Source organism: Taudactylus pleione, unplaced genomic scaffold, assembly GCF_031769625.1.
Source record: "Taudactylus pleione unplaced genomic scaffold, aTauple2 ptg000080l, whole genome shotgun sequence".
NCBI lineage: Eukaryota > Metazoa > Chordata > Amphibia > Anura > Myobatrachidae > Taudactylus > Taudactylus pleione.
Genome location: NW_028284482.1, coordinates 2,945,990 through 2,958,385, shown reverse-complemented (window position 1 = coordinate 2,958,385; position 12,396 = coordinate 2,945,990). Strand labels below are relative to the sequence as shown.

Sequence of the window (12,396 nt, the reverse complement as noted above, 5' to 3'; positions counted from 1 at the left end):
TTTGGCTTTTTGGTGCATTTATAGGTGATTTTAAGTCGATTTTGCAAATCAGGGATTTACTATATTCAAAGTGGACTATAAAACCGAATCTCTACCAAACAAACATCACAGTGATATTGTAAAAATACTAAAAATTGACTTCCAATCCGACACAATTCACCTGCCTGAGGCAGGCGAGTTTGTGAGAAGTATGCACAGATCACTATGATATGTGCATGCTTCTCATGCTGGGTACACACTGGCCGATATATTGTGTTTGTGTCGGTCAGTGTGTAGAGACGATATGTCTGCAAATGACGTCGTTCACAGACATGTCGCGACGACTGTGCAGCACAGTCGCTTAACAATATACAGTATCTGCAGATATATTGATGCATTGTGCTGTGTGTACGGGTGGTCAGTTGACCACCCATACACTTGCTGCAGAAGCCTCCGGTGACTGACAGCTCAATTGGGAGAACACATGCCCGATGATTGGTTAAGTGTGTATGCACTTAGCAATTGTCAGATCGGACGGACGATCCATCGCCCTAGCGTGTACCCAGATTTAGGATTAATTTAGGATATATAAAATTTAAAAAAAAAAAAAAAAACAGTGTGGGCTCCTACCCATAACCAGCCCTGAACCTTTTAGCCTGTTCTAGTCATGGAAAAATCGGGGGGTAAAACGCCATGGGGTTCCCCCTATTTTCCATTTAACCAGCACCAGGCTGAACCAGCCGGGTGGTAATGCCACAGCAGGAGGACACACAGCGTGGGATCCTCTTGCCAAAGCATTAACCAGGCCCAAACTGGTGAGCCCAGGGCTGGCAATCCTCGGAAAGTGGAGACCACTCCCAAAAAATGGGGTCCCCACTCAATGCATCTCTGGTGGAAGGGTAATGCAGGAGAAATGGGTTAAATTAAGAAGTAATATTGTATTTCACAGTTAAACTACAGGTACCAACAAGCCTGCCCTTTTGCACTTATAGAACTACAAGTGCCAGTAGTCTGGGTGCATGTGTATAGCCACTGTGAAGAAAATCTATTAAACAAACCACAGTACTCACTTATTTACTCACACTACATACTTACCTATTCCCTGAATGAGGTTGGTCATCTTCTCCAAGTAAAGGTCCCAGGTCTTGGTAAAACAGAAAAACGTTGGGGACCCCATGGACATGCAGCGGACTGCCAGCTGCAACCCGAAATGACTAAAAGGTCATTCGCGGTCATCTCATTTCAGTATAATGGAGAAGCAGTTTCCATGGCAGCGACTGCGGATTGGCTGATGGCAGCGGTCGCTGATTGTCTGAGTGGCCGCTACCACGGGAACGGCTTAGGTCACCTTTTCTTGGCCAACAATTCAGAGACTCGTCTGGGCAAAGACATAACCAGCAAGAAAACAGTCTTCCACTTCAGAAATCGCAGGTCCACTGAGTTCAAAGGTTCAAAATGACGCTTCTGAAGAGACTAAACAACCAAAACCAAGTCTCACGGTACCACCGGAGGTACAAAGGGGGGATGAATTTGCAACCCTCCCTGTCGGAAAGTCTGGTTTGCAGGAATGACCGCAAGTTTCTTTAGGAAGAAAACGGACAGAGCCTATACCTGGATCTTCAGTGAACTGAGTCGAGGACCCAAAACCACTCCCCTTTAAAGGAAGAGCAGCCTGGAGAGTCGGAAAAATTAAGGAGAAAACACCTGTTGTTCGCACCAAACAAAATAGGCTTTCCAAATCCTGTGGCAGACGATGGCTTCCAGGCCTTGAGCATGGTCTTTACCACAGCACCTGAGAATTCCCTCGCTTTCAGGATGACTGTTTCAGTAGCTACCCAGTCAAAGTCAGAGACTGTATATTATGGTAATGAAATGGACCTTGACTAAGGTCCGGTCGAAGAGGTAGCCACCGGGTGGGGGTGGAGTACCAACATTTGAAGATGTTCTATTTTGGCAGTGCATTAGAAAGTAAATTTTGACCTGATTTCAGTTGACTTAATTTAAATCGACATAACAATCAGCAGCCAAAAATTGACTTTTAGTAAATAAACCCCATGGAGTTCTATTCTTTGGAAGCTTAATTTTTTCATCTGTGAACATAGGGCCTGAATCAGAAATGGACGCAAATGTGATCGCAGCTGAGATTTTGTACGCAACGCAGCTGTGAAAATATGTTAATGGTTGCAAAGATCATCTAAGCATAGGGACGCCCACTGGTGCCTTCTCATCTGTGTACGTCACTTGCCTGTGTAAATATCGGTAACATCGACGCACATCGAGCAGCCATCTTGCCCTAGCGGCAAATCTGACCAGCCGCAAACACTTCAGCTCTCCTCACACGCCGAGAGCTCTCTTGCTGCGATTGCAATCGCAATGTCTAATTTATGCACCCCCATGAAACAGCATTCAAAAGGTCAGACACGCCTGCATTTTTCTGTCCACACCCTGCTGACTACTTATCACTTACTTTGCGATTGGATCTTCTGTGTGAACATAATCGCAAAACAATCGCGGCGCGTGCGCATTGCAACTTATACGCATGGGCACTGGCAAACAAAAGCTCGATCTGCGTAAATATCGTCATTGCATCAGTCTCTGAATCAGGCCCATAGAGCTGATGTGACTTGCCAAAAAGCTCCATTTTCGATTCACCCATCCTTAAGCACTGTAGCTTGTCAAAAGTGGAGTATTCCTAGAGATAATTCCATGGTGCCCACTATCTCTCAAAAAGCGTTGAATGGTGCGATTAGACATCGATATACCTTGAGCTTGGAGTTCAGCTAGTATCTCTTCGGTAGAAAAAGAGCCAAGGAATACTGCCATTTTAATTTTCGTTCTGTTTAATCTGGGGTTGATTTTCTTCTTTGATCCTTGTCAGGGAGGTTGGCTACAGTCGCTTTAAACTTCTTAATATTTGGAACTGTAGTCACAGTAACATCAACCTGCTTGGAGATGTTCTTACAGTCTTTACCTTTAACATGCTTGTCTATAATTTTCTTTCTGATCACCTTAGACAACAGCAGACTGACTACTTTCTCCATTAACCACTTGCCTGGCACGGTCGTATCAGATACTGGCACTCCACATAAATGAAAAATAAATTACTTGCCTTGGGGCCTGATTCAGAGCTGAACGCTCTGACCAGAGCGCTCGCTTTGAATCAGGGCCCTCCTACCTGTTTATGGAGCGGCCTCATGGATGCTCGTATAGCTGTGGGTTACCACCCACAGCTATAGCGAGTGTCCATGTTGATGATCGCGACGGTCTTTGACCATCGCGACCATCGGGCTTGCGACGAGACCCTGCGGTAGGGTCTCGCTGCCGCAAGCCCAGGAGTGATTTTGGCTCTATCAGAGCCAAAATCACTCCCACTGACATCATTACTGATGTCAGTAGGGCCAGCTTCAGACGGTAGGCGTTCCCATGGGAACGCCTCCGTCTGGCAGGCACGCCCCCGGCACGCCCACCAAAGGGGGCGTGCTGTCAATCAACATCGACAGTACGCCCCCTTTGGTGCGAGACCCGGAGCGATGGAGAGCCCGTCGCTCGCCGGGTCTCGCGCATGCGCACGATGGAGTCGTGCGCATGCGCAGTGGGGGAACATCGACCCGCTTGCGAGCATACTGCCGCTCACGAGCGGGTCTGAATGACCCCCTTGGTGCCTTGTTGTCAAGTTTGATTCTTTCATTTCATCAGACCTGTGAGTGCCGCCTTTCCCTTTCTACACACACACATATATATATATATATATATATATATATATATATATACACACACTAGGGATGGCCACTGACCATTGATGTTTTGCAAACCATCGATGGTCAGAAAAAAAAGCAAACAAAAAAAACCAAGTGGTTTTGCCCTGCTGACAGGCACCGATGCTACACATCGATGGCAGCCCCCCAACCGATATTAAGGCAACATCGATTGCTGTGGTCTCAAATAATCAATGAACGTTTTTATTGATGGTTTCCCCGTTGACCATCGATGGTACACCTGTCAATAGCTACCATTACAGTATACCATAAAAATTGCTTTTGATAAGTTTTAAAAAAGATGTTCTTGACCTAATTCAATCATAAAAAAAAACGACAATTTCTGAGCGGTTTTTGGAAAAATAATTTGTCAGTTAAGTGGTTAAATAGGCTGAACAACTTATTAGTGTCACACTCCGGACACTTAAAACCACCTTTTTACCTCTCCGGTGCCTGTCCAGGCTAGCGCTGAGGTCCGCTCGCACTGTGCATCACTCCCAGATAGCACGGAGGTCCGCTCACGCTGCACATGGCTCCCAGCTGGTGCTGAGGTCTACTCCTGTCCCGTCTTCTCAGTGTCCTGTTACGGAACATGGAGATGGCTCTCCGCAGTCATTTGCTCACAGCGTGTCTCCACAGCATGGTGGTATACAAACTGCACGCCAGAGTTCCTTTCAGAACAGTTTGGGCGCAGGCATGTTGGACTCTGAGTGGTGGAGAAGAGTCAGATGACAGAGTGCTGCTCCCATACCAGCTGATGGCAGCATCCAATCCCTGGGGATACTCCTCTATAAATTCCATTTCTTTTGCCAGAACAAAGTCGCTTCTGCTGAAGATACAGAGCAGTACTGAGGGCTCGATTCAGACCCGCTCGCTAGATGAGTTCGCACGTAGCCAGCGTATGCAAATCCAGCAAGGCAGGCAATTGCATGGCACGGCATTAGCACGCCCACTACTATGTCTTGGTGTGGGACGCCCGCCAGCCTGTCTTAAGACGCCCACTTCCGCATGTCATCTCCAGGAAGTGTATGCAACCATCAGTAACATCAGATGCATACGCAGCACTTGTGGTTGATCACACCCTACCGCGAGCACTTCAGTGTAAAAATCTGCCAAGTGACGTGTACTATGACGCTGCGTCTTAACTATTCACGCCTCTGAAACGGCGTTAAGACTCTCGGGCACTCCTGCGTTCGCACCTCCGCTCCCCTGTTCGCTTCCCAAACGCTCGGACAGGTTCGTGCACGCGCACTGCGATGCGTACGCATGCGCACAATGCAAACATCGGCAGTCTGCGTGCGAACGTTTCCTAGCGAGCGGGTCTGAATCGGGCGCAGAGGTCCCAGGTACTCTGTATCTGAACGGTCCCAGTCCGTTATATACAGTTCCTAGATATGGTAAAACAAGTCTCCTATACCATCTTGCACACCAGTCTGGTTTTACCACTGAGACTTGTTCTTACAGCAACCATCGGTCTCATCCGATGCTCCCAACATCGGACTCTTATCAATTAAGTTCTTCAATTCATCAATATCGGTACCAACCGATCAAGTTAATCAATTCATCAAAAATCGGACGTTTATCCATTAAGTTCTTCAACATCGGTCAATTCTTCAACATCAGTTCTTCAACATCGGGCGTACGCAGGCGTGCCAGTGCATTTCAACACCGCTGCATGGGCGTGCATAAATTACAGTCGTGCTAACCATTAGGGATGTGCATGTAGGTGAAGTGGACGTCCTTATGTAGTGCTGAGGCGGCATTGCGATCGCTATGGATTAGCATACTATCGCAGTTGAACTGCGTCCGTACACTATATTGCTATCCGTAGTGAATCAGGCCCTCAATTCCATCAAGTTCTCAACATCGGTCTCAAAACGACCGAGCTCTCAATCCAGCATCATAGGTCCCAATCCGATTCTGCTCATTCATTTAGTATTATTCCATTGCAACCTGTTGTTCAATAAAGACTTTCTATTTCTGTTCTTGCCTTCGGGCCCATCATCCACTGCCGTATCTCTACCTCCTCATAACTATACATGAGGCGGCCCTAGCTCAAACCACCTAAGTCATCCACGCCTCTCAAATCTCCTCTTCAGTCTCCCATGCCTTTTTTAACCCAAAACCAACCCTCAGGCGAAGATTGAAAACAGGTGTGATGCTAATTCAAGAAAGCAGTATGAAATATCACTATGATCCAATTATTGATCATCTTTTCTACGGGGTACCAACAAATCTGTCTAGGCAATTTTAGAATATCTTTGGCGAATACAAATAAATGTATATTTTCAAAGCTTCTTTACTTTATTCTATGACATAGCAAAGGGATGCAGGCACAGACCCTCCAACATGACCCTTCTATCAGGTACAAAATGCTCTGCTCCTGGACTTCCCACCTAATTTATGATTGCAGCCATCTGTGTTTGAACACCATTCTCTTCAATTTACTACTCCAATACCACTTTTATACCTAAAGTCCGGGTCTGACCCGGAGGTTGGAACAGGGTTCCAAACCGGATCAGACACAGAATTTAGCCAGCGCTGACCCAGGATATTCCCGAGTCGGCGCCGTTCACACCGGAGCTGGATCTGCAGAGACCCGGCTCTTGGAGATGACGTAATATCCAAGCAGCACTGAAGCCGGCCAATCGGCGGCATGCGGCACGCTCCAGGTCATCGTGACCTGGATTACGCAGTTTACACTGCAGGGTTTCACGTGTTATTCCCGTGTTAAACCCTGCAAGTTACCTGGGTTGGATTGCTGGGTCATACGACCCAGGAATCCAACCCTGACCCCTTTTACACCAAGGAGCTACCCGGGTTAACCCTGCAATGACCCAGGTTTTAGCTCTGGTGTAAAAGGTGACTGCAATCATAAATTATGTGGAAAGTCCAGGAGCAGAGCATTTAGTACCTGATGGAATGGGTCATGTTGGAGGGTATGCAGGTATAAATGAAAAAATAGCTTTTAAATGTTGTTTCAATGAGCTGTAAGAGTACTAACAAATGTGTTCATGTTTATATAAAGAGGTGCAAACTTTTTTCCTGGCTAGTAAATGGTCAGTTGTGTAACAAGTTAAATAAAAGAAACTGGGGGAAGTAAACAAATAAACAAAGATAAAAAATAGTAATTTATTGTTGAATAAAAAGTCCTGGCTGTAACTGAGCTTCATTGTATAAATGATAAAATTTACATATTATCCAATGAGTAATAGGATCTGAACTCCATCTTCTTAATGTAGCCTTATAAAGCAATATTCAATCGATAACTAATAAAACATGTAGAACAATCATTTCTTCTGCATAATTAGTGTCAACCAATGTTATCTCATGGCGCACGATCAGAAATAAAAACAGAATTTGCTTTAAATAGTTAGCCTCCTGTAGCAGAATGATTAAAGGCCCACAGACATTATATGTTATTATCTAGTCTGTAATGGTGTCACTGTATTTTACACCCTAGTTAGTAATTGTGGTATAGGGATAGTGTCAGGCACCAGATTCCAATTTGAAGGATCTGAATCAGACACAATACTGATGTTCATGGAGTTGAGCGATTTTATGCTACTGTTCATGAGCAAATGTCCCTAAAAACATGTGCGGCACATGCGTTACACTGTGTGAATGCACAGAGCTGCAGCTGCGATTGAAATGCATGGTATCAGAAATGTACTGGATATTTGCTGGGCAGAGACTGGGAGGTGGATATTCAGACGCACAGAGATGATCCGTCCATAGAGTTATGGGAGTGTCGCTGAACTAGTTGTGCACACAGATGCTTACTCACTCACAACAGAGGCCATACAATCTACACCTGACATAATGCTGCTGCAAGTTTCTATGGGGCGACCAATCTTGGAATCTAAAGATGCACCAAGCGGTATTATAGCATCTATTAGACGCTTAAAGTGGGCTTCCCAGTCCTTGCACATTCAGATGCACGCTTGTACACCAGAGGAAGGACTAATGCCAGCATTATAGTTGCAACTGCAAAAGATGCTAAAGCGGTCGCAGCAGCAAGCGACTCTGAATTAGGTGCTCGGTCTACTTTAACTTTGGCTACATCGCTTTTCCAGTAATTAAGTGGTGGTTTGCAAATTTTCTTCACATTTAGCATATACTGTAAAAGACATTATTACCATTGCACAGGATGGCACGGCTCAAACCAAGAGCATCTGCAGTGCCGGAACTCATGTTCTCCACTAGACGATGCTTCACTTTCTTCAGCACTACATAAAAGCACAAAGGTAAAAACTGAGAACACATGGACCCATCGTTTAACAAAAAGTACATACAGGGTTATTTAGAGATGAAAGTGTCATAAAACAAATACTTTCTTACCAATATCTAAAGTCCTCCCCTGCTTAGGATCAGCTTGTAGCTTGTTATAGTGAATAGTCACTTCTCCCTAAACAGGATAATATTGAACATCGTTAGCTTACACATAAAATAATTGAAGATTTACTCCTAATGCGCAAATAAAATAGATTGAGTAATTACAAAAACTTAGAGAAAATATACCTTAATAGTCAATTTATTTCTATTATGTTTTTTAATATCAACCAGAAAAAAATTGAGCGAAATATGATGTAAAAAGAAAAATAGGTCATCAAGCGCATTGCTTGACAGATAGAAACCCAAATTATTATTTTTTTCTTTTTTACAGCTCCAAGATACTGCCCCCCAATTGCTGGCTACACAGACGTGAGAGGGTGGAAGCAGGAGCACTTCATTGTGCACAATCAACTGTTCCCACCTGACAGCGCGCCTTTGCTTTTATTTAGTGGGAGGGATCTCTGCCCTCCAGCCTGATGCTGCCCCGTGTGACGTGGCCGAAAGTCGTGCTGTGCTGACGCAACAGTGCCATCTTCCATCCCCTCCATCCAGTGTCCGTACAGCGGGCCTGATTCACTATGGATTGCTATTGTGATCACAGCTGGAATTATGCACGCAGGTCTGCTGCGAAAATATGCTAATGACTGCAATTGCAAAGGTATTATAGGTACACCCAAAGCCAGCATAGAGATGCCCACTACTGCTTTCGCACATCCGTAATACCTTGCAATCCTGCGTATACATCGGGAACATCAACCCCTCACGAACAATTACAACAGGTCTGACCATACTCAAAAATTTCTAACCTCAATGCATGCAGTGAGTACTCAAGCTACGTATGCCATCGCAGTGGCTAATTTATGCCCGCCCATGCAACAGCGTTCAAATGGACAGGTACGCCTGCGTTACTCTGACCACTCCCTTGTCAGCACCCCCAAATGCTGACCTTACATCACTCACTCTACGATGGCTTTCATTCTGCGAGAGCGATCGCAATGCTAACTCGCACACGCGCACTGCATACACATACGCAGTACGTGCCATCGATCGATCTGCGTACACAGTTGCAATTGTGATCCATGATGAAGCAGGCCCAGTGTGCGATGGCAATAGCTGACTGCTGCCAAGAAAAATACTTTGGTGAGGGTCAGCCGGGTGAGTGAGAGTTCCGGACGGCAGAGGATTTCAGCCTGGAGAGAATACTGGGTCAGGGGTTAGGCTAAAAATCAACAAGTTAAATATCGACATTATGAACATGTAGAAATTTTAACCATGTCCACATTTGTGAATATCAACATATTGGTTTTTGCCCTAATGGCCGCGTTGACATTCTGACTGGCAACACAATTAGAACCTGTGACTTTCTGAATGTTGACTTTTCATACTAAACCCATTAAAAAAAAAAAATAGACGTAAAAACTCATAGGGGTATATTTACTAAAGTGAGAGTTTTAGAAATGGAGATTTTGCCCATAGCAACCAGATTCTACTTAACATTTATCTAGCACCTTCTAGTAGGTAAAAGCTAGAATCTGATTGGTTGCTATGGGCAACATCTCCACTTCTAAAAACTCTCACTTTAGTAGATATACCCCTTAGACTATACTGACAACAATGAAACATGTCTCTAAAAATATTCCAGTTCATAAGCTGAAAATGTGCGAGTATAGCTCTATATTCGCACATTTTCAAAACTCATCCCTGTTACATTTGGCCCCGTTTGAATTCAGGTATTGAGTGTATCAACTATGTGAACTAATTTCCTAAAGTGTGGCTAAATAGAAAAACACTCTCCCTAAGGGTTCTATTTATTAACATTATTTTAGTTTCACATAAATTTACTAAAGGGAAATCGGAGTAGAATTCGTAAAATTCTACTCTAAACCATAATTAGCACATATTTGTAGTGTGCAGACCGCATTTCCCATATTTGTAATGGGAAATGTGATCTGGCCAAATTTATTAAAAATAAAATGTGAAAAAATACCGGGAATAGTCCTGTGATAATAATGCCACCTGAAGATGGCGTTATCCAGTGTTTCCCCTGGATCCTGGACAGTACAAGGTGTTGTCAGGGTGTTATTATACCTCACATTTATACCAATACCTGTGTGGTTTGTCACATACAGTGTGCACTTTCTTCTCTACAATATGTCTGAGAGTGATGATAGTGTGCACAATCCTGCTCACGTCCTGCTGTCATGCAAATCATGTGCCGCAGGGTTAGGTGAAGGGGACATGGTACATGAAGGATTATGTGTGAGGTGTTATAATCCTCCAGGCCCCTCTATTGTCCCAGCCACCTCGCAGGAGCCTCCTTGGGCGTCCTTTGCTCATGCATTGACAGCCATTGCGGGGCATTTGGCAGTACCACCTATGTTTCCCCCAATGGGGTTCCCACAGCAGTCGTTTTTTGCCCTCACAGGGCCTGCCTCAGCAGGTTACACCCATGCAGGTTCCCTCTGTGCCTCCTCCATGGGTAAATACTCTCTCAAATACAGTGCAGAACCTGGCAGATACCTCTACTGCCCTCCAGGCTATGCTACAGGGTGATAGGCCCCTTAGACCGGCTAAAAGGCCTATGCCGTCATCTCAGTTTACACTAAATGATGATGATGACATTACATCTGATGACGGGGAGATTCTAGATGTATCTGACTTCGAACCCTCTCCACAAGAGGCGGAGGACTAAGTCTAAGATTAATATTCCGGCTCTAATATGTGCTGTCCGTTCGGCCTTAGCCATAGAGGACGACGAGCCACCAGGTCCCCGGTCCAAACATACGCTGTTCAAGGAAATAAAAGGTTACTTCTGCGGAATTCCCTTTATCTGATCAGCTAGTAGAGCATATGGAAGTGGCTTGGAGATCGCCTGGGAAGCAATACCAGCCTCAAAGACGCCTGGCTTATGCCTATCCCTTTCCGGAGGAACATTGTCCCAAATGGGAAACACCTCCTGCGGTGGATTCTCATGTGACGCGCTTAACTAAAAGTGCTACTCTACCTATGCAGTCTATATCTTCCTTAAAAGATACTACGGATAGGAAGGTGGAGGTTTGTTTTAAGTCGATGTATTCTCTTTCAGGGGCAGCCTCCAGGCCGGCCATGGCTATCTCCTGGGTGGCCAGGTCTATGGAGTTTTGGGCAGACTCCCTAGAGGAGTCCTTTCCTTCAGATGTTCCCAGAGATCAAGAGACTCTAGTGGGTAACCTCCGTGATTCAGCCGCATATATTAATGAGGCTGCTTTGTATGTCAGTCTCTTAACTTCCTAGATTTCGGCTGTTACTGTGTCAGCTCGCCGTTCCTTATGGCTGAGCTCTTGCAGAGCAATCGCGGACTCTAAGAAGGGATTCGAGTGTTTGCCTTATAATGGTGAAATCTTGTTTGGTCCTGACTTGGACAAGATTGTGGATACGTTGGCAGCGGCTAAGTCTGCCTTCTGCATCTACTTCTTCAGGGTCCCGGACCTCGTCCTTTCGGCCCCAAGGTAAGCGTAAGGGTCAGCCCTTTCCTAGGAGAGTCATCAAAAAGACTGCCAAGCCAAAGAAGCAGGCCTGGAGTACAAGACGTCCGGCTGCCAAGTCCGACGACAAGTCCACAGCCTGACTGGACGGGCCTTCCCTTGGGGGATCCCAGGGTGGGAGGCCGACTTCATCAGTACGCCCAGTGCTGGTGTCAGACCACCACAAACACATGGGTAAGAGAAGTGGTCTCTCACAGGTACGCCCTCTCCTTCCCCAGAAGGCCTCCCCATCAGTTTTTCTGCATAGGCCCTCTGTCAGACAAAGACAAGGCCTTACAAATCCAGAAAGCCATACAATCCTTGCTTCAGGCAGGAGTTGTCGTACCTGTCCCGTTACCTCAGAGAGGAACGGGTAAACCAAACAGATCCTATCGGCCTATCCTCAATTTCAGGTCCCTGAACAAAATTCCTCAGGGTACCTCTATTCAGGACGGAAACCCTACGCTCGATTATACTGGCTATGGAGCCTGGGGATTTTATGGTGTCGCTGGATATTCAGGATGCCTACCTGCATATTCAGATTGCCTCCTCTCACCAGCGTTTTTTCCAGTATGCTAAACAACAGCAAAATTTCCAGCTTCGGGCTCTGCCGTTTGGCCTCGGTACAGCACTTCGGGTGTTTACCAAAGTTATGGCAGTCATGGCAGACCATCTGCGACAGCAGGGTGTACGCCTGTTACCTTACCTGGATGACCTCTTACTGTTAGCAGGGTCTCCAGAGGTACTTCACCACCATCTACAGCTTACAATATCTGTGCTTCAGACACACGGGTGGTTGATCAATTGGATGAAGTCCTCCTTGA

General features: G+C 45.6%; 1 protein-coding gene across 1 annotated transcript in view; it reads right to left on the bottom strand.

Moving 5' to 3' along the window:
* PICK1 (protein interacting with PRKCA 1) overlaps nt 1-12,396 on the bottom strand; it is a 74,312-nt gene that overhangs the window by 37,195 nt on the left and 24,721 nt on the right. The window contains exons 5-6 of the mRNA XM_088468011.1: nt 8,076-8,142; nt 7,874-7,963 (exon numbers count right to left, since the gene is read on the bottom strand). Coding sequence (XP_088324137.1) covers nt 7,874-7,963; nt 8,076-8,142 — 157 coding nt within the window. The remainder of the gene's footprint in view (nt 1-7,873; nt 7,964-8,075; nt 8,143-12,396) is intronic.